General features: G+C 38.4%; 4 protein-coding genes, 1 long non-coding RNA gene and 1 pseudogene across 6 annotated transcripts; 1 reads left to right on the top strand and 5 right to left on the bottom strand.

Moving 5' to 3' along the window:
- Positions 1-393: 393 nt before the first annotated feature.
- LOC113465309 lies at positions 394-9,809 on the bottom strand. The gene is made up of 4 exons (XM_026820852.1): positions 9,758-9,809; positions 8,011-8,833; positions 1,518-1,728; positions 394-1,191 (listed from the first exon to the last, which is right to left on the bottom strand). Exons 1-4 carry the CDS (start codon positions 9,807-9,809, stop codon positions 394-396), a joined length of 1,884 nt encoding a protein of 627 aa, XP_026676653.1.
- Positions 2,574-3,740, top strand: LOC103505533 (heat shock factor-binding protein 1-like). The gene is made up of 2 exons (XM_008469870.1): positions 2,574-2,661; positions 3,032-3,740. Exons 1-2 carry the CDS (start codon positions 2,574-2,576, stop codon positions 3,118-3,120), a joined length of 177 nt encoding a protein of 58 aa, XP_008468092.1. The 3' UTR covers positions 3,121-3,740.
- On the bottom strand, positions 6,526-7,941 carry LOC103505518. 2 transcript variants are annotated; one of them, XM_026820860.1, is made up of 2 exons: positions 7,028-7,941; positions 6,526-6,750 (listed from the first exon to the last, which is right to left on the bottom strand). In XM_026820860.1, exons 1-2 carry the CDS (start codon positions 7,788-7,790, stop codon positions 6,746-6,748), a joined length of 768 nt encoding a protein of 255 aa, XP_026676661.1. In that variant the 5' UTR covers positions 7,791-7,941; the 3' UTR covers positions 6,526-6,745. The 2 variants fall into 2 exon arrangements, with proteins under 2 accessions (XP_026676661.1, XP_008468080.1); XM_008469858.3 differs by having other exon boundaries at positions 6,526-6,757.
- Positions 9,810-11,895: 2,086 nt separating the features above from the next.
- Positions 11,896-12,523, bottom strand: LOC113465904 (annotated as a pseudogene).
- Positions 12,524-13,586: 1,063 nt separating this feature from the next.
- Positions 13,587-15,494, bottom strand: LOC113465908. Its single transcript, XR_003390490.1, has 2 exons — positions 15,298-15,494; positions 13,587-15,014 (listed from the first exon to the last, which is right to left on the bottom strand). It is a non-coding gene; the product is annotated as an uncharacterized LOC113465908 (long non-coding RNA).
- A 2,559-nt stretch (positions 15,495-18,053) lies between these two features.
- LOC103505535 (protein D3-like) lies at positions 18,054-21,706 on the bottom strand (the record flags this gene model as incomplete). Its single annotated transcript, XM_008469872.3, has 3 exons — positions 18,054-18,352; positions 18,793-18,991; positions 21,466-21,706. Coding segments are annotated over 3 exons (666 nt in total), but the record flags the coding sequence as incomplete, so codon positions are not given.
- Positions 21,707-21,950: the final 244 nt, after the last annotated feature.

Below are 21,950 nucleotides of genomic sequence, written 5' to 3' on the forward strand. Positions count from 1 at the left end.
TTACCTCGTATTTTATTACCTGCTTAAAGCTCCTTTTCTACGCAGGAAAGTAAACCTTTTCTTCTGTGTTCTTTCAATAAGCGATTGTTTTTCACTTTTTACGTGGAGTTTTCTTGGTGAAAATCAGTTTCCGTATTTAGTGTTTTCTATTACCTACTTCCCCAAGTAGATAGGTACCTAGTTCGTACCTACTTAAGTATACGCCTTCGTACTTCCTACCTTTATCCAGACACATTAGCGATTGCAGTACAAGCCCGAATTTTTTTCTTTTACAGGTAAGTAGATAACTTTTTTCTACGTTATGCAGAGCTAAAATTTTCGAAAGGATTTATCTTTTCTGTGTCCCTATAGGTAATTTTGAAAGGATCCTCCTTTCAAAGATACCTACTCTATCTAAACTGCACTGTCATGCTTTGGTTCACCTTTGTCCACACTCCCCGTGGCTATGGAAATACTCGTATGAGTTTCATATACGGGAGGTGTACTGGTAGAAGCATCCGTCTTCGAATCTTCATAGCTTGGAGTTGTGCTTCCACTGTGCTCAGCTGGGATAGTACTGTGAGCTACTGTGTCACTCAAAGTACTACCTCCTGAGGGAACTGACTCATGGGTGTGTTCGGTAGACTCTTGACTGGGTACGCTTGTGCTTATAGCTCTTATGACTACTATTTCCTCTTTTGGAGTTACAGTATCACTACTGTCTCCTACTGAGTGTATTTCTATGGCATCATGGACAGGAGTGATCACTGTAGGACTGACTTTTCCTTCTGGTGTGCTTGGACTATGTTCTGAATGTACTTCATGTGGTGAGACCGTGTGTTCTGTAGAACTCTGACTTGGTGTACTTTGACTAGTGTGTCCTACATCGTGTACTGTAGGAGTAGGAATGCTTTCTGGAGCATTGCTTGGTGTGCTTATGTGTTCTGTCTTTGGAGCATCATTGCTTGGTGTGCTTATCTGTTGGGCTTCTGCAGTCTTTCCCACATCTTGCTTAGCGATGACTTTGCTATCAACTTTATCTTCGATCTTAGCAGCAGCTTGTTTGAGGTCCTCTTCAGTGTGAGTTTCGCTATGCACCACGGAATCTTTGTCTATGTATGCAGCTCGTACTAGGCCATCGTGAGGAATGGCAGGTTCGGTAGTGTCAAAGTCCATGGTCATGTGGTGGAGAATTTCATCTTCATTGAGAACCTGGAAGGAAAAGCGGTTTGGTTAACATTTTTGGAACCAAAATTTCCATGGGGCGAATTGATTTTATGGCTGGGAGACGTTAAGCAGGGAGTAGACCAGCTTAGTCTGGCTGGGGGACTTTAAACAGGGAGTATACCAGCCTGAATTTCCCTTGCTAAAGAAATAGCACAGGTTGAGTGCGAAGGGCATCAACTCGTAAAATTTGTAGCCAAAACCAAATGTCAGCCCAGAGAAATCACCCTAGTTAGGGCTGATTGAGAGGCTGACGAAAAACGCCCGTCTGTACACGGGAAAAGGCGAAGAAAAAGAAGAAGAGGAGTACCTACCTTGGAATGAACTACCGAGTCGTTCAGTTTATACACAGCTTTGATGTAACCGTCATGTGGTATAGGAGATTCAGTAATCAAACTCTCATCGGAGCTTTCAGCGAGTGGTTCACCGGTGAGATGGTCAACGCTTTCTACTTTCGTATGAACGATTGAGTCTTTGTCCACAAACACAGCTTTGATTTTGTCATCGTGAGGAATCGGTTGTGTGGTTACTTCAACAACGGTGGAGGGCTCACTGCTCAGATGCTCAACGCTATCTACTTTGGTATGAACGACCGAATCGTTGTCTACGTATATTGCTTTGATTTCATGAACTGGGACTGAGCTGAGAGTAGTCTGGCTTGGATTGTGGTAGGCAGGTGCTGGAGTAATATAAACGGTTTGTTCAGTGTTGCTGGTGCTGGGAGCGACATTGATAGTTGTAACAGATGCTGGAATGAGAATAAAATCATCAGTGAAGTTTACTTAAACATAAAAATTCAAGAACTATTTTTTTTTTCCACGAAAGTTGTTGAGAAACAACTAAAATGGAAATGAAGTTGAAGTCGAAATGGAATTATTTTGAAGTCGGCCCTTAACACTGGTTTGATCTCTTCATAACAATGCAACTTTGATGTATATGTTTGCACCTGCTACAGAAAATAATAATAATAATACAAAAGCCCCAAGGAAAACAAATCATGAATCTTTGTGGTAAAGCAGAAAGCTTCTTCACAAATTTAGTGGGTATCACATGAGTGCTTCCTTTCACTAATAATTTTCATTTACTCCTATCATCATTTTACACTGGTAATGCCGCCACTGGTTGCTACTCGATTAAATAGCTACTCAATTGTTCTCACGAGGCTGAGTCTCCAACATGCTGAGTCTTACCATCATTGCGTACAGTAGCAGTACTTGTCTCAGGCAAATCTTGCACCTTGCTGTGTACCACAGCATCTTCCGATACATAGGCTGCTTTGCGCAGAAATACCATTGCAAATAAAATGTATGTATTTGTCAGTTTTAAAAAATGAAAATGTATGAAAATATTGTATTTTCCTTTGTCCAAATATGTTATCTCTCTGGTTTCAGATACAAACCCTGCTCCAACAAATGCAAGACAAATTCCAGACAATGTCAGATCAAGTGATTACAAGAAATATCCTTTATAAACAACATCGTATAGATTATCTTGAAGCTGGATCTACCATCTGATATTGCAAGTAGTTGTTTCGAGTGTATGTACTTGGAGACTGTTTGGGCATAGTTTCTGAGAATATTCAGAGGTAGCAATGTCTTGTGATATGAGGTGGTAGACCACAAACATTTTTTTTTTCTATATATATAATGGGGAGTGTGGGATTGGTGTCCACTGTTTAGATACCTGGACCTTCAGAAACACTATAAACCCATCCTCTTCCTTTTTACATTAGGGCCCCAGTAACCACATGTATTGGACATCACTTCAAAGTCCTTTTTTCTCTCCTTCAATTTCCTGTGTTTTCTCCTTAACCAGATTTTTCTTGCACTAGATGAAATGGGCACCCGAATTGACGACCTGGAACGGAACATTGCCGATCTCATGACCCAGGCAGGTGTAGAGGGCCCTGACAAGTGATACTTGAAAACCCGATCCTCGTCTTTCCATTAAGTTCCATGTCACATTATTAGGATTAAGACAACCAGAACAGAGGAAGTGGTGTGAGGGTCCATGTGTGTCACATTGGTGTGTAGAAGAGAGATATGTACTGAGTGAGTTAAAAAAAGAACTACTCTTTTCAGTGGACTACTCAGTCAATGAGTTAGAACCTAACTCCCTACATATGTAGGGACTGGCAGTATGTATAGGAACTGGCAGTTCAAGAGTGAGTTACATCTTTTAGGGTTTGATTCAGTAACTGAGTAGTTTACAGAAAAAAGTAGTCACTCACTCACTCTTTACATATCTCTATTTTATATTAATTACCTTGAGATTTCTTCTTTGGAACTTTTGGGGATGGAAATACAAGACAACTGTCTTGATCTGCCCCTCAAGTATGTAATGCACACAGGTGTGGCATGCATTTTAATGCAAAGGTGATCAGGCATATCATTTTTATTTGTTTAACAAGGAAGTAGGTACCACCTGAAGTGTCGGACGGTCGGTGGCCCATAGATATATCAAACAGTCCCACCATTCACACTGTTGCTTGTAGGTACTCTGGTGATCCACTAGCACTAGAAGTTAAAAAAAAAAAATCAGACTTGTACTGTGAGAAGAGGGGAAAAATGTGAACAGGTGGTTCTATTCTATTCTATTATGGGACTGGTTGCTCCTCTCCCAAGAGAGTATGCAATTAACACTGCGACCTCTGTAGATCTATTGTGACCAGTATTTTTTCCCCTGCCCAAGCTGCTATACCCTGGCCTTGATGGAACCTAGAAGTACCCTCACTGGTATATTTCAACCTCCCCAGTTTCTCTAAAATTAACCTGCAGCACCTCTAAAGAGTCCGCATACTCAGGTTTATTCCAGAGAAAAGCTGTGAGTCCATAGACTATCCCATTAAGAGGATACCAAGAGGTGTCATCAAGGCCAGAGAGCTAGCTAAGGGCCCCTAAATTGTAGGGGTCAGATGAGGGATATTCAGGTACATAATTATGTCGTTGTACCCAACTTCCTGAGACGGACTTGACCATAGTCCCATTCAGGTACCCTCAAAAGAGCCAGTGTTATTGTCTGTGGCTTCACAGGGCTGGCTTTGTCTCAGTTTTACGTCCTCCAGCGAGACAAACCACTGGTGGTCGTTTCAATGTATTCGGGAACGGTGACAGGTTTGGGAAACGCTGGCAAGGAAAACAATGTGATATAGAAAGAAGAAATTTAATAGAATACAGTAGAATACCTACTCATCTGGCTGGGGGACGTTAAACAGGGAGTAGACCAGCTTAGTCTGGCTGGAGGACTTTAAACAGGGAGTATACCAGCCTGAATTTCCCTTGCTAAAGAAATAGCAAAGGTTGAGTGCGAAGGGCATCCGCTCGTAAAATTTGTAGCCAAAACCAAATGTCAGCCCAGAGAAATCACCCTAGTTAGGGCTGATTGAGAGGCTGACGAAAAACGTCGACCCCGTCTGTACACGGGAAAAGGCAAAGAAAAAGAAGCTTTTTTTCCAACCGTTCACTATTCGTGGGTTAAATTAATACATTTCCTTTTTCTTCATGAGACGTTATACATTGGGAAGGCAAAAAGTGGCACTTCAAGACCAAGTTTATACACCTACCTGGCATGAACTGACGATGCAATATGGGCACATAATTGTCATACTGAGCCAGGTAAAAGTTCCCAGCAAGCGGACTACCTAGCTTGTACTTATCAGCGAAGTTCTGCGTGGAAAACCCTAGACGACCTTCAGCGGATCTGAAATAAAGAAATAAAAATATTGATAAATACGATGAGTAACATTAACTGAAGGAAGATTTTTTTTTTTTTTAACTTAGAGAAATCGGATCAAAATTTTGTGCTTTGGCTCGGGGTTTTAAGTTTTAACAAAAAGAGTTTAACGATTAAAATGAAAAAGTTATGCCTTAAAAACTGACACAAGGTCTGTAATTTTTTGAAAAGTAGTTTTTTGGACTTTTCTAAGAAACGAAGCCAAAGTGAGGAAAATGACCCACAGAACCTTGTTGGAAATGATGAGATCTACCTACCCTGAGCCATTGTAGGCTACCTACTTCTACACAAGAAAACTTAATCAAAAGCTACTCTTGCACTAGGTACAATGGTACATACGTACCTACCTACACAAAATGCTTTCTTTACACACTACACACGTCTTTTTAAAATCAAATCTAGTCACGAAATAATATTTATTTTCCTACGTACCTACCTACAGCCTACACAAAATGCTTTCTTTACACACTACACACGTCTTTTTAAAATCAAATCTAGTCACGAAATAATATTTATTTTCCTCTCACATTCTTAATCAAAAGCACGTACCTACCTACACAAAATGCTTTCTTTACACACTACACACGTCTTTTTAAAATCAAATCTAGTCACGAAATAATATTTATTTTCCTCTCACATTTTTTAAGCTTCTTAAAATTGCTTCTGTTCAGAAAAATAATAAAAACGACAATTTCCACTTTATTTGAAAAAGTAATAAATAATTTGTATTATATTCAATCGAAACGAAAAATGTTTTTCATATGGTACCTACCTATCATCAGAGGTGTGTTTTCCATTTAACTAAAAGTAAAAAAAAAAAAAAAAATGATAGGAGAAAGTCAGCCGTTCCGAGGACGAACCTTATCTATAAAATCCGCTCCGGGTGGGAATCGAACCTGCGACCTAGCGCTTACAAGGCAGACGCGCTACCCACCAAGCTAACTAGGCTGGCTGAAAGTGGGTTTATAGCTTTCCCTTTAGAAAATCTCACCACACGACACTGGATACTTTTTTTTTAGCAATAAGGCCCGTCTGGAAACATTCAGTAAAACTTCAGAGGGGTTGCTTGAATACGCCACTAAGGACCTACTCCTTATCTTTTAGTCACATCTAATGTTAACATATCACGACTAGGCAATTAATCAATATGATAGCTAATAACTCCCACGAATAGGTACATATCTCATGTTTCACACAATTTAATTGATGGGCATCCGTGTCTGTCGGTTGTTTATCGGGAAAATCGACGTTCAGATAATATTAGATGTTCATTCATGTTTCACACAATTTAATTGATGGGCATCCGTGTCTGTCGGTTGTTTATCGGGAAAATCGACGTTCAGATAATATTAGATGTTCAGATTATCAGATAAGTGTTGTAACGTGTAATGGATCCATAACCATCTATGTATAGGCGCCATCGATGATTCTCTTTGGACCTGAGGAGCTATCATTTTATTTTTCCATTCCAGGTATTCAGGTATACAATATTTACTTTGGTTAACTTGGCTTCTTCCAGTCATAATACATGTTCCATTCTTCCATTGGATTGTTGTAGGATTGTTTTCCCACTGTCAATAGACCGGTATACAATATTTACTTGGTTAACTTGGCTTCTTCCAGTCATAATACATGTTCCATTCTTCCATTGGATTGTTGTAGGATTGTTTTCCCACTGTCAATAGACCTTTGCTATACTGACTAAATGTGTGCTGTGTCGTTTGGCAACTCTATATTTAAAGCAGTTTGTTAAAGACAGTATTTAATTGTTTCTCTCTATAAATACATATTTCCACAGAATATCACTCGTCTACAGTCTAAACTGCACTGTCATGCTCTGTCATGCTATTCCAGGTATACAATATTTACTTGGTTAACTTGGCTTCTTCCAGTCATAATACATGTTCCATTCTTCCATTGGATTGTTGTAGGATTGTTTTCCCACTGTCAATAGACCTTTTGCTATACTGACTAAATGTATGCTGTGTCGTTTGGCAACTCTATATTTAGAGCAGTTTGTTAAAGACATTATTTAATTGTTTCTCTCTATAAATACATATTTCCACAGAATATCACTCGTCTACAGTCTAAACTGCACTGTCATGCTTTGGTTCACCTTTGTCCACACTCCCCATGGCTATGGAAATACTCGTATGAGTTTCATATACGGGAGGTGTACTGGTAGAAGCATCCGTCTTCGCATCTTCATAGCTTGGAGTTGTGCTTCCACTGTGCTCAGCTGGGATAGTACTGTGAGCTACTGTGTCACTCAAAGTACTACCTCCTGAGGGAACTGACTCATGGGTGTGTTCGGTAGACTCTTGACTGGGTACGCTTGTGCTTATAGCTCTTATGACTACTATTTCCTCTTTTGGAGTTACAGTATCACTACTGTCTCCTACTGAGTGTATTTCTATGGCATCATGGACAGGAGTGATCACTGTAGGACTGACTTTTCCTTCTGGTGTGCTTGGACTATGTTCTGAATGTACTTCATGTGGTGAGACCGTGTGTTCTGTAGAACTCTGACTTGGTGTACTTTGACTAGTGTGTCCTACATCGTGTACTGTAGGAGTAGGAATGCTTTCTGGAGCATTGCTTGGTGTGCTTATGTGTTCTGTCTTTGGAGCATCATTGCTTGGTGTGCTTATCTGTTGGGCTTCTGCAGTCTTTCCCACATCTTGCTTAGCGATGACTTTGCTATCAACTTTATCTTCGATCTTAGCAGCAGCTTGTTTGAGGTCCTCTTCAGTGTGAGTTTCGCTATGCACCACGGAATCTTTGTCTATGTATGCAGCTCGTACTAGGCCATCGTGAGGAATGGCAGGTTCGGTAGTGTCAAAGTCCATGGTCATGTGGTGGAGAATTTCATCTTCATTGAGAACCTGGAAGGAAAAGCGGTTTGGTTAACATTTTTGGAACCAAAATTTCCATGGGGCGAATTGATTTTATGGCTGGGAGACGTTAAGCAGGGAGTAGACCAGCTTAGTCTGGCTGGGGGACTTTAAACAGGGAGTATACCAGCCTGAATTTCCCTGAGCTTTGATTTTGTCATCGTGAGGAATCGGTTGTGTGGTTACTTCAACAACGGTGGAGGGTTGATCGTTGAGATGCTCAACTTTTTCTACTTTCGTATGAACGATGGAGTCTTTATCTACAAACACAGATTTGATTTTGTCATCGTGAGGAATCGGTTGTGTTGTTACTTCAACAACGGTGGAGGGTTGATCGTTAAGATGATCAACGCTTTCTACTTTCGTATGAACGATAGAGTCTTTGTCCACAAACACAGCTTTGATTTTATCATCGTGAGGAATCGGTTGTGTGGTTACTTCAACAACGGTGGAGGGTTGATCGTTGAGATGCTCAACTTTTTCTACTTTCGTATGAACGATGGAGTCTTTATCTACAAACACAGCTTTGATTTTGTCATCGTGAGGAATCGGTTGTGTGGTTACTTCAACAACGGTGGAGGGCTGATCGTTGAGATGCTCAACGTTTTCTACTTTCGTATGAACGATAGAGTCTTTGTCCACAAACACAGCTTTGATTTTATCATCGTGAGGAATCGGTTGTGTGGTTACTTCAACAACGGTGGAGGGTTGATCGTTGAGATGCTCAGCGCTTTCTACTTTCGTATGAACGATAGAGTCTTTGTCCACAAACACAGCTTTGATTTTATCATCGTGAGGAATCGGTTGTGTGGTTACTTCAACAACGGTGGAGGGCTCACTGCTCAGATGCTCAACGCTATCTACTTTGGTATGAACGACCGAATCGTTGTCTACGTATATTGCTTTGATTTCATGAACTGGGACTGAGCTGAGAGTAGTCTGGCTTGGATTGTGGTAGGCAGGTGCTGGAGTAATATAAACGGTTTGTTCAGTGTTCTTGAGTCCTTCATTTGCACCATGAAATAACTGCGCCGCAGGCCAAATTTTTTTCAAGATAAATGACCTTTGACCAAGATAATGACCTCAAGACTACTAAGTGATCGCTTTGAGGCCAAATGGTTTTGGCTAAAACAAAATTTTCCGAGTGGGGTGCCCTTCGCACTCAACCTTTGCTATTGATATAGCATGAGGAAATTAGGACTAGTGTACTCCCTGTTTATAGTTCCCTAGCTAGATGCTGATCTACTCTCTGTTTATAGTCCCTCAGCCAGACCACACTCAACCTTTGCTATTGATATAGTGTGAGGAAATTAGGACTAGTGTACTCCCTGTTTATAGTTCCCTAGTTAGATGCTGATCTACTCTCTGTTTATAGTCCCTCGGCCAGACCTTCAAAGAATGGACTACCTACTGTGAAATGTCTTTGATTTTGTTAAATAAAAATATTAGATATGTATAAAAACCAGGGTGTCTACCAAAATGGAAAAATAAAATTCCCTGACTTTTCCCGGTTTTCCAGTCCAATTTTTCAAAATTTCCAGTCTACTTTATTAGGTATGTATAAAAACACATCCAACAATCTATGCCCAACATTAGGTCAATATGAGACCATAGAACCAATGATTGATGCATAGGAGGTCTTGTCATTTTCTGCACAACTTTGTGATACAGTGATGAAATTCTGTTCCTTTGTTAAGATACTAAAATATTAGGTATGTATAAAAACACATCCAACAATCTATGCCCAACATTAGGTCAATATGAGACCATAGACCCAATGATTGATGCATAGGAGGTCTTGTCATTTTCTGCACAACTTTGTGATACAGTGATGAAATTCTGTTCCTTTGTTAAGATACTAAAAGGAAAATTAATCTGGGATTTTCCATTGCTTACATAACAGCTAGTAATTTCACAATCTTACTTACCAAACTTTCCTTTGGATAATTGAAGTGTTTTGGGGATCAGAGACCCAGACATTGTGGCTTCACTCTCCTAGCACTGAAAATTGATTACAGCGTTTCTTATCAGTATTGTCAGATAATTTTATCAATTTATCTTATCAATCACCAAATTTTCCAATTTTCTTTTTCGAATGTTTTGATTTTTTTAAAGGGTCAAGAAAAAAAATCAGCTGATAACGCAACGTTTGAGAACCCGGCCAGCTTCCCCTCTCTTTCACACAGCCTACAACAGCCTACTCGTTGACAAAGAGCTCGCTTCTCCTATATCAACAAATCAGAGGAATCCTATTCTGAAATTCTAGCTCTCCTTGAACGGAAGAACCAGGGAGTCAGATGTATGTACGAAGAAGATAAAGAAAAAACCAACAGACCAACACTTGCTTCGAATAACGAGTACGTTTTAGATAAATTACACTCTGTAATTGAGCGCATTGATGAATCACTTGTACTACCAAGTGCTTAATAAAAGCTAGCTTAGCTACCTGTGACCTATAAAGCCTGGTAGTCCTGGTACACACGTTAAGATTTTTAAGATCGGATGGTGAGAAAAATCATAGTGTATGCGTATTAGGCTTACTTTTAAGGTTTGAGGTTGGGGTGAAGTGTTAGTACAATGGGCTAGGCTAGGCTATGGTAGGCTGGAAAAATAGAAAAAAGACCAAGAAAACAAATGATTTTTCCCCTATTTTTCAAGCCTGGCCTAGCTAGCTTTAACTTTGGCTTTCATACATACGACGGTTAGTGCTCAAAACTTATATACCAGAGGCCAGAGAAATCATACTAGAGGTTTGGGGACTCACTGTTTAACTGTCTCACCACATTAATTGTGATTATTTTCAGATAATTTAAATACAACAGATTATGCATAGTTGGATTGATAATCATTTTGTGATTCTTCTTTCAGGATCCTGTTGTATTAAAAGAATTTGCTGGTATTGATCATGTACTCTTAGCGCTCAAAACTTATATACCAGAGGCTAGAGAAATCATACTAGAGGTTTGGGGACTCACTGTTTAACTGCCTCACCACATTCATTGTGATTATTTTCAGATAATTTAAATACAACAAAGATTATGCATAGTTGGATTGATAATCATTTTGTGATTCTTCTTTCAGGATCCTGTTGTATTAAAAGAATTTGCTGGTATTGATCATGTCAGTTTCTCCAATGTTGATCCATATTATTTTGCAGTCACCTCTTCTGCTAAGGTAAGTTATAGGACTTCAATAAACTATGGTTTTCTTTTCATAGAATTGGTTGATTGTGTTAAAACTGAATAGACCTTCAAAGGTCACTTCAATTACAAAAATTAAAATGACTAGATTATATTGAAGAAAAGAAAGAAAGAAGAAGAAGAAGAAGAAGAAGAAGAAGAAGAAGAAGAAAAGAGTTCTTGTACCTAGGTAGAATAAAGAACTTCAATAAACTATGGTTTTCTTTTCATAGAATTGGTTGTTTATTTATTTATTTACACGCTAAGCATCAAGGCCATGTGTGATAGAATTGGTTGATTGTGTTAAAACTGAATAGACCTTCAAAGGTCACTTCAATTACCAAAATTAAAATGACTAGATTATATTGAAGAAAAGAAAGAAAAAAGAAGAAAAAAAAGAGTTCTTGTACCTAGGTAGAATAAAGGAAGGAATCTTAAGCATTTTGTAGACATCTATGTAAGATGTCAATTTAGTATAACAGTTTATTTTCTTTCAAATCTTTTAGGTCCAAGTTTACAACCCTATCACTAAACTGGTGTACAAAAACTTGAGCAAGTTCAGAGAGGCTGCATATGGAGGAACATTCAGGAAAGACGGCAAATTACTCGTAGCAGGGGGAGAAGATCCTGAGGTGAAACTGTTTGATGTGAGCAGCAAAAATCTTCTCAGAGTATTCAAAGGTCACAAAGGGTAAGACAACATTTTTCACCTATAATAATTCTTATTGATCAAAATGTTTATTCCATTTAGTTGTAATGTAAGGAATAACTCTTATTAAGACTTTCTCAATCTGATGGATTTAGCAGAATTGTGTTGTTTACCACTTGAATAAAACTCACTTGTTAGTTTTTGGGCCCCATTGTACACTTAGGGTCTAAAGGCCTTTTTATTCTGAAAGATGTCTACACTTCAGACCAGTGGGAAAACCAGCACCTCCTCTGCCACGCAGACCAGAGGTCTTGGTTTCATCTGAAAATAACAGACAAGTATTTTAATGAGACGCCCAAGGGTTAAAATTGAAAATCATCTCAATTGAAAATTTTGTTTACAGATGATTTTTAGGTAAGTATGTACTGTAGTTTTTTTTTTTTTTTTTTTTTTTTTTTTTTTTTTTTAAAAAACTTTTTTTAAAAAATTTTTTTTTTTTGTTACCCCCTCCACACTTTAACTAAACAAAATATATAATCTTAAAACAGCCATAATTATTTGATATTAATTTTTCCTCACTGTCCACAGCCCTATTCATCGTTGTTTTTTCACCTGTGATAACACACACATAGCCAGTTTCTCTGATGACAAAGTTGTGGCCTTGTGGGATGTAGGTACCTACATACCAAATTATTATTTACTTATGATTTATTTGTGTCATTACACTCATTACTTTCTCCTTTCTTCTGCCTAAACTTACTGATGATGTAATCTGATCCTTTAAGCAGAATCTCCTTGGTCTTGTACCAATCTCCTCTCTTCAGAGCTCCTTTGAGTCTCCAATCATGTCTCCCGTATAAATTAGTAAATACGAGTATTCAAAGATCACAAAGGGTGAGACAACATTTTTCACCTATAATTCTTATTGATCAAAATTTTTATTCCATTTAGTTGTACTTAATGTAAGGAATAACTCTTATTAAGACTTTCTCAATCTGATGGATTTAGCAGAATTGTGTTGCTTACCACTTGAATAAAACTCACTTGTTAGTTTTTGGGCCCCATTGTACACTTAGGGTCTAAAGGCCTTTTTATTCTGAAAGATGTCTATGTATTTGATGTTACCCCCTCCACACTTTAACTAAACAAAATATATAATCTTAAAACAGCCATTATTATTTGATATTTTTCCTCACTATCCACAGCCCTATTCATCGTTGTTTTTTCACCTGTGATAACACACACATAGCCAGTTTCTCTGATGACAAAGTTGTGGCCTTGTGGGACATTCCCAGTGAAGCTCAGGTGTCCACATTCACAAACCACACGGTAATTGAAAATTTCATTATTTATTGTCCTTAAAATTAAATGGTACAGCAATTATTAATCAGTATTTTACTCCTTAAAAATGTAGTAAGTTAATATTGCTGGGTAATTATTAATTAGTCAGAAGCCATGACAAAAGAAAGCTCTTTTTTATATTTAAGCTAACCCTATAATAACACTGGTCACTGCTCATTTGTGACACTGTCCCCAAAATTAAATGGTACAGCAATTATTAATCAGTATTTTACTCCTAAAAAATGTAGTAAGTTAATATTGCTGGGTAATTAGTAATTAGTCAGAAGCCATGACAAAAGAAAGCTCTTTTTTATATTTAAGCTAACCCTATAATAACACTGGTCACTGCTCATTTGTGACACAGCTAGGAACATTGGACATACGTTAAGATTCTACATTGCTATTTACTTGAACTGTCGAGGCGGGGCATTATGTTGTGAAAGTGTGAACAATGTGAGTCCGTTGAATAGGTGTCTTGGTAGAATAGTCTACTTGCCTGATAAACGAGAGGAAGTTGGTTCGAATCCCAACAGAAACATGGGAAGTACATTTAGGTATTTGAAAATTTTGAAGTAGGTAGGTACCTACTTTTTTTTAGAATTATCCCTAGGTAGATCCTTATAAGCTTCGTATAACCCATTTTTTGGGGCTGTTACCCCTACACCTAAGCCTCAGAGTGGACTTTTTGTGTACGATTTTTAGATACTTCAGCATTTTAGTGGTTCAACCTCGAGCAGAAATCCTGTTGTATACAATCTGTATCTTTTGTCTACACGTAAAATATAATATCTATGATTAATAAATCATTCATCATCATTAGCTTATACGTTAATGATAATTGCATCTTCCTATCAGGGTTGAATCCATCTTGGTGCTCAAGGAATGTGAATGCTTAAGCACGGACATATGTAGGTCTGAATTATGTATAGCTAATTAGGTAGGTATGTTGCTATAGTAAATAGGTAATAGGTACTTACTAGTACAATGTTTCAATTGGAAAATCATCCTCTTGTTCAGAGCTGATTTCTATTTTTTATGGGTTTAAATGACAGGATTCTCCCCCTGAGTTCTTCCATAAAAGAAAAAAGTAAAAAATTACCTTCTGATACAAATATCCCTCCACTGGGCAAGACATAGGACGCTTAAGGACATCCCAGATTACTTATTCATACCTGAAGATAGTAACTTGAGGTAAACTATCGTGGTACGAAAACAAGGCACTCTTGGTAAACGGGACGAGGCATAGAATCCCAACCGAGGCATAGAATTTTATGCTCATTCGAGAATTTGGCCCTATAATAATGGAACTCTTGGAGTTATTGAATGAAGAACGTCTCAGGCGTTAACCTCGCCTTGTGGTTACCTTCCACTCAAGAGTCTATTATTATTGTACTGTCTGATTGTACACTTTATACGTAATTATGTTTATCCAATATGTTTCTGTATCCAATATCCACATTTAATACTTAATCTAATGGGTAAAATTAGTAGAATCATTTACCTATCAACCTTTCTTTATTAGGTAGATACCTAATATTTATGTACCTACGTGTCTATCGTATTTCCTTCCCCTCCAGGATCTTCTTCTTATTGAGTTTGTATTATTCGTATCTCATTGCAAAACCAATCTTCTTCCCGGAAGCCTCCCTCGAAGGTTTTTCTGGGCAATTAGCTGTTTGTGTTCTTGCATCTCTCCTCAATTTACATTCCTTAAATCAAGGATAAACGAGAGGTTCATTGAACTGAGGAACTCACTCGGAAAAAAGGAACCCTATCTGGCTCTTAAATGTCCCATAGATCCTATTGTGTCCGCCTTCTAAGTGCTAGGTCGCGGGCTCAATTCCTGCCCGGGGCGTTTATCGTAAACAGATAATTGTCGTTCTCGGGATCGGGACAGCTGGCTTTCTCCTATCCTGTCTTCCTTCTCTTTGGGGACGATAAGACCTTGGCAGTTACAGTTTCCTCTATCAAACCTCTTTATGAAAAGTCCTTTAAGTGATGAACATTTTTGAAGTCCTTTGTATGTGGTAGGCTGGAAAAATAGAAAAAAGACCAAGAAAACAAATGATTTTTCCCCTATTTTTCAAGCCTGGCCTAGCCCTGTGTATAACCACCACCTGACTTGACGGTTTCGCATTTAGTTGCTGTTCCTCGATAGATCTCAAACCGATTTTGATGAAATCTGACAAAAAATGTACAACATACAAAGAACTTCAAAAATGTTCATCACTTAAAGGACTTTTCATAAAGAGGTTTGATAGAGGAAACTGTAACTGCCAAGGTCTTATCGTCCCCAAACCTTTGTATGTTGTACATTTTTTTGTCAGATTTCATCAAACTCGGTTTGAGATCTATCCCGGAACAGCAACTAAATGCAAAACCGTCAAGTCAGGTGGTGGTTATACACAGAGCTAGCTAGGCCAGGCTTGAAAAATAGGGGAAAAATCATTTGTTTTCTTGGTCTTTTTTCTATTTTTCCAGCCTACCATAGCCTAGCCTAGCGTAGAAAAGTCCAAAAGACCACTTTTCAAAAAATTACAGACCTTGTGTCAGTTTTTAAGTCATAACTTTTTCATTTTAATCGATAAATTCTTTTTGTTAAAACTTAAAACCCCGAGCCAGAGCACAAAATTTTGATCCGATTTCTCTAAGTTAAAAAAAAAAAGTCTTCCTTCAGTTAATGTTACTCATCGTATTTATCAATATTTTTATTTCTTTATTTCAGATCCGCTGAAGGTCGTCTAGGGTTTTCCATTCTCACCATCCGATCTTAAAAATCTTAACGTGTGTACCAGGACTACCAGGCTTTTTAGGTCACAGGTAGCTAAGCTAGGTTTTATTAAGTACTTGGTATACAATTAAGTACAAGTGATTCATCAATGCGCTCAATTACAAAGTGTAATTTATCTAAAACGTACTCGTTATTCGAAGCAAGTGTTGGTCTGTTGGTTTTTTCTTTATCTTCTTCGTACATATGTACATCTGACTCCCTGGTTCTTCCGTTCAAGGAGAGCTAGAATTTCAGAATAGGATTCGTGAAATGTATCTTTAATTCTCTACTGTATTTTACTGATCTTGAAATCTAGTAGGTACCTAAGCGTTTGTCCCACGAGAAATTTAATGGCACTAAAATGTATCTTCTTCACTTATGTAGTTCATCTGACTCCCTGGTTCTTCCGTTCAAGGAGAGCTAGAATTTCAGAATAGGATTCGTGAAATGTATCTTTAGTTCTCTACTGTATTTCACTGATCTTGAAATCTAGTAGGTACCTAAGCGTTTGTCCCACGAGAAATTTAATGGCACTAAAATGTATCTTCTTCACTTATGTAGTTACTTGGACTATTATTTTTTCAATTTATTTATTTATTATTATACTATAACTCTAACGGTATTTTTCCTGCTTTTAGAAGGCTTGTTAAGCTAACAGCCTGTTAAGTTCCATTTGATTTGTATAGGTTTAACAGGGCTGTTGAGCTAAGAGGCTGTTAGGAGTTAAAAAGAAGGTTGGTGAAAACCTCCCTAATGTTAATATCGTAATGATTGGAGCAGTATTCTTCAGAGTCGTACATAAGATTACCAAGTAAATGATTTGTACAGAACAGATATTAAAATTTGTCTAAACGCTCACAAAGAAATGAAGAAAAACAGACCAGGTTCGTAGATAGCACCCTACGCGACTGATTTGACCCTACCCCCAGTCAAGATTTCTCCCAACACCCTTCCTTCGAGTCTGGGGAGTTGCAACTTGCACCGAACCTTATCAGTTGTTATCTTTACACCGCGGTGATACACAGCCGCAAGTTTTCAAAAAGCGTTTTTCCCAATACGACTAGTGTGACGCGATTGTCCAATTGAACTACCTACAAGTATCCAATTGAAGTACCTACATACCTTTAAGGACCTACAGTTCCGCTAAGTTTCAGTCTGTGTGAATACCTCTTGTAGGCACCGCGAGTAAAAAATAAGTAAATAATATTAGCTTGCGAAAAATTGGAATTTTTCAATCGATACCTTACATAGTGCCGCGTTTTTCCAACCCCGTTTTCGGCGATTTTTCCGCCCCCCAAAATGAAACTATTAATTTCGGTGCTCCTGTGCAGTTTGGTATCTGCGGACATTGGCCAGTTGGAAGAAGGTTTTCGGAAACATAATATTGTTCCGCAGCTGGTTTCCGCGGCACCCAAACATATTCTTGAGGCAAGTGATGCTTATTTTGACACTTATTACATATATATAATAATTTATCCTTGTTGTTATTTTATGGTTGATATTTATTATTTTTATTGACCTAGGTATGTACCTACTGTGTTGTTCAATGCGCTTTTTTGTGGGGAAAGCATTAATGTTTTTTTTTCTATTGAATCCATCGAATCCGACCCATCTGGATTCGAAGGATTCAAGAATCTGGATCTTTTGGATTCCTCCAGTCCCTGAGTGGATCCCTTGGATTCACTGGATTCGGATTTTCCAGACATTTTTTTTTTCTTCTAGTAAATGTCATTTTATACAAGCTGTGGTATCTATAGGTTTTTGTTCGAGAAATTCCTAAAAGTTGTCTTATTTTTCAGTTCTAACTAGGTAGGTAGGCAAGCTGGTAGGTATCTCCTTTACGTAGGTAGGTAATTAGGTACATGCCTATCCAGGAATATAAAGTTTTTTTCTTTATCTCTAAGAATGACAGGTTTTATTAACTAATAAAAATCTCATTGTAAACCAAAATGATTACCCTGTTTAACCAAAATAATCACCATTTTTGGTAGAAGTAGTAAAAAAAGCTCATTACATAACAGCATTTAAAAAGTTACTTTCTTAGTCATAAGTATCCACACATGGTCACTAAACTTGTCTGTAGAACCTTGAATATTTAACTTGATTAAATTCGTGGTAATTTTGTACTGCAGATAGGTACCTACATAGGTATGATAAGCAAGAAAGATAATAATTAGGTAGGTAGGTAGGTAACCAAAAATACTCATAACACCTATACCTACTGATTCCAATTAAACGTAAATAGTTCATCATCAACTCAGTACAGCTATTAGATTAATAAATACGTCGACCCCGTCTGTACTCGGGAAAAGGCAAAGAAAAAGAAGCTTTTTTTTTCAGCCGTTCACTATTCGTGGGTTAAATTAATACATTTCCTTTTTCTTCATGAGACGTTATACATTGGGAAGGCAAAAAGTGGCACTTCAAGACCAAGTTTATACACCTACCTGGCATGAACTGACGATGCAATATGGGCACATAATTGTCATACTGAGCCAGGTAAAAGTTCCCAGCAACCGGACTACCTAGCTTGTACTTATCAGCGAAGTTCTGCGTGGAAAACCCTAGACGACCTTCAGCGGATCTGAAATAAATAAAGAAATAAAAATATTGATAAATACGATGAGTAACATTAACTGAAGGAAGATTTTTTTTTTTTTTAACTTAGAGAAATCGGATCAAAATTTTGTGCTCTGGCTCGGGGTTTTAAGTTTTAACAAAAAGAATTTATCGATTAAAATGAAAAAGTTATGACTTAAAAACTGACACAAGGTCTGTAATTTTTTGAAAAGTGGTCTTTTGGACTTTTCTACGAAACGAAGCCAAAGTGAGGAAAATGACCCACAGAACCTTGTTGGAAATGATGAGATCTACCTACCCTGAGCCATTGTCGGTGTTTTTCTGGCGCACCCTGTAGAAATGAACCGGAGTAATGGTGCTTTTACTATCCTCCCTTCACTCAAATGTCGCTAGATTAAGGCGAAATAAAATCTGAGTATTTATCCATTTTGTTTGGAAACTTACGTGTTGGATGAGTAAGGCTCGGTGAAATCTATGTATCCGGTTTGCTTGAAAACGTAGAATATATACCGGTGCAGTCCTGTACCCAGGGGCGGGCCAGAGCCTATGTATTCCGCGAGAACTTTGCCGCTGTGTATGTCAGAACCTTGGATGTTGACAACCAGCCAGTGTAGGAACCCCTTGACACTTGCAGCGTCAGGATCTGGAAATATAATACATAATAATAAACTCTTAAGTGGAAGGTAACCAACCACTAGGCGAGGTTAACGCCGGAGGCGTTCTCTACCACCTAACCCTTAGAGTTCCATTATTGTCTGGTCAAATTCTCAAATAAATCTCTCTCAAGGATTAAATTCCATGCCTCGGCTGGGATCGAACCCACGTCCTCCTGTTTACCAGGCGAGCGTCTTGACCACTACGCCCCCGAGGCAGGAAATCATAATGGAATGAGAATAAACTCATTTCCCAAAATACCTCTAGGCCAGTCTTAGCGGTAAAAAGTTCCCCACCAAGTCAGTGGCCGTAAAAAGATGAGAAATCCTGTTTTTGAGCCCCGCTGTCGTGAGTCGCAAGGAACGGAATGCTATCTTAAAGGTACCTAATACCCATGTACATAATTTTCATTTTAATTTATTATAGTGCGTCAACATACCTACTTAACGTTCATACAAACAGCTAATTGCCCAGAAAAACCTTCGAGGGAGGCTTCCGGGAAGAAGATTGGTTTTGCAATGAGATACGATACGAATAATACAAACTCAATAAGAAGAAGAAGATCCTAGAGGGGAAGGAAATCCGATAGCCACGTAGATACATAAATATTAGGTATCTACCTAATAAAGAAAGGTTGATAGGTAAATGATTCTACTAATTTTACCCATTAGATTAAGTATTAAATGGGTACTTAACGTTCTTGTTCTTGCTAGTTAAATTGTCAATCATGACGACTTAGCTCGCGTTGGGGTGATTACAACATTAATCTAACTAGCTTCTGGTTACGAAGATAAATTAGCATAGGTATGTAGGTTCTAACTACGCAGGTTGGTTCGTATTAAATGTGGATATTGGATACAGAAACATATTGGATAAACATAATTACGTATAAAGTGTACAATCAGACAGTACAATAATAATAGACTCTTGAGTGGAAGGTAACCACAAGGCGAGGTTAACGCCTGAGACGTTCTTCATTCAATAACTCCAAGAGTTCCATTATTATAGGGCCAAATTCTCGAATGAGCATAAAATTCTATGCCTCGGTTGGGATTCTATGCCTCGTCCCGTTTACCAAGAGTGCCTTGTTTTCGTACCACGATAGTTTACCTCAAGTTATTATCTTCAGGTACGAATAAGTAATTTGGGATGTCCTTAAGCGTCCTATGTCTTGCCCAGTGGAGGGATATTTGTATCAGAAGGTAATTTTTTACTTTTTTCTTTTATGGAAGAATCCATTTTGTTTGGAAACTTACGTGTTGGATGAATAAGGCTCGGTGAAATCGATGTATCCGCTCTGTTTGAAAACGTAGAATATATAACGGTGCAGTCCTGTACCCAGGGGCGGGCCAGAGCCTATGTATTCCGCGAGAACTTTGCCACTGTGTATGTCAGAACCTTGGATGTTGACAACCAGCCAGTGTAAGAACCCCTTGGCACTTGCAGCGTCAGGAAATATAAACGGTACCAACCACTAGGCGAGGTTAACGCCGGAGGCGTTCTCTACCACCTAACCCTTAGAGTTCCATTACTATCTGGTCAAATGTCAAATTCTCAAATAAATGAGGATTAAATTCCATGCCTCGGCTGGGATCGAACCCACGTCCTCCTGTTTAACAGGCGAGCGTCTTGACCACTACGCCCCCGAGACAGGAAATCATAATGGAATGAGAATAAACTCATTTCCCAAAATACCTCTTGCCTCTTGGCCAGTCTTAGCGGTAAAAAGTTCCCCACCAAGTCAGTGGCCGTAAAAAGATGAGAAATCCAGTTTTTGAGCCCCGCTGTCGTGAGTCGCAAGGAACGGAATGCTATCTTAAAGGTACCTAATATCCATGTACATAATTTTCATATTAATTTATTATAGTGCGTCAACATACCTACTTAACGTTCTTGTTCTTGCTAGTTAAATTGTCAATCATTACGACTTAGCTCGCGTGGGGGTGATTACAACATTAATCTAACTAGCTTCTGGTTACGAAGATAAATTAGCATAGGTATGTAGGTTCTAACTACGCAGGTTGGTTCTAATCGGATACAAGCTAAAAGCCTTGCATTACTTCTCGGTATTGGAGAAGGTTATGGAATCGAAGCCAGGACCTTGAGCTTGACATTCTAGTTGTTACCAACAAATATTCAAATGAACTTTCCCGTCCAATTTGCTACCTTCACCTTTGTACATATTAGAAGTAGGACTCTTTTCTTAGGAGCTAGTTTAGGAAACGATTGTTTTTTTTTTTTTTTTTGATATTAGAAGTAGGACTCTTTTCTTAGGAGCTAGTTTAGGAAACGATTTTTTTTTTTTTTTTTTGAGAGGTTTGACAGAGGGAACTGTAACTGCTAAGGTCTATACAGGGAGAAAAAAGAAGGAAGCCAGGATAGGAGAATTTTTTTCTTTCTTTCAAAGTTAAAAGAAGGTTTTAGTAATTTAGTATGATCTTTTCGGGGGATGTGCATTTTTACCTGACATGATCAGTGTGTAAGTTCCAGCAGGTTCAGCATCCCAGGTGACTGTTGGCTCATCTTTGACCGAAGTTGGTGTCAGTTCATTGCCCAGCGATACCTTGGAGTTATTTGGATAAACGATCTGGAAGTCGAAATAGAAAAAAAAATGAGTGTTTATAACGAATAGTGATCCAAAGGGACCAAAAAACACAACCGTGACTTTGACGAAAAATGATTTTTTTTTAAGAGGTTTGTCAGAGGGAACTATAACTGCTAAGGTCTTATCGTCCCGAAATCGAAGAGAGAAGGAAGACAGGATAGGAAAAAACCAGCCGTTCCGAGAACGAACATTATCCCATCAGGATATAGTCCGCCCCGAGCGGGAATCGAAACCGCGGCCTAGTGCTTACAAGCCAGACGCGCTACCACCCAAGCTAACTAGGCTGGCGATGGATGGTCAGTTTTTAGTGCCAAAAACGCCTTTTGATTTTAACTTTTGAGTG

Source organism: Diaphorina citri, unplaced genomic scaffold (assembly GCF_000475195.1).
Source record: "Diaphorina citri unplaced genomic scaffold, Diaci psyllid genome assembly version 1.1 scaffold180, whole genome shotgun sequence".
Lineage (NCBI taxonomy): Eukaryota > Metazoa > Arthropoda > Insecta > Hemiptera > Psyllidae > Diaphorina > Diaphorina citri.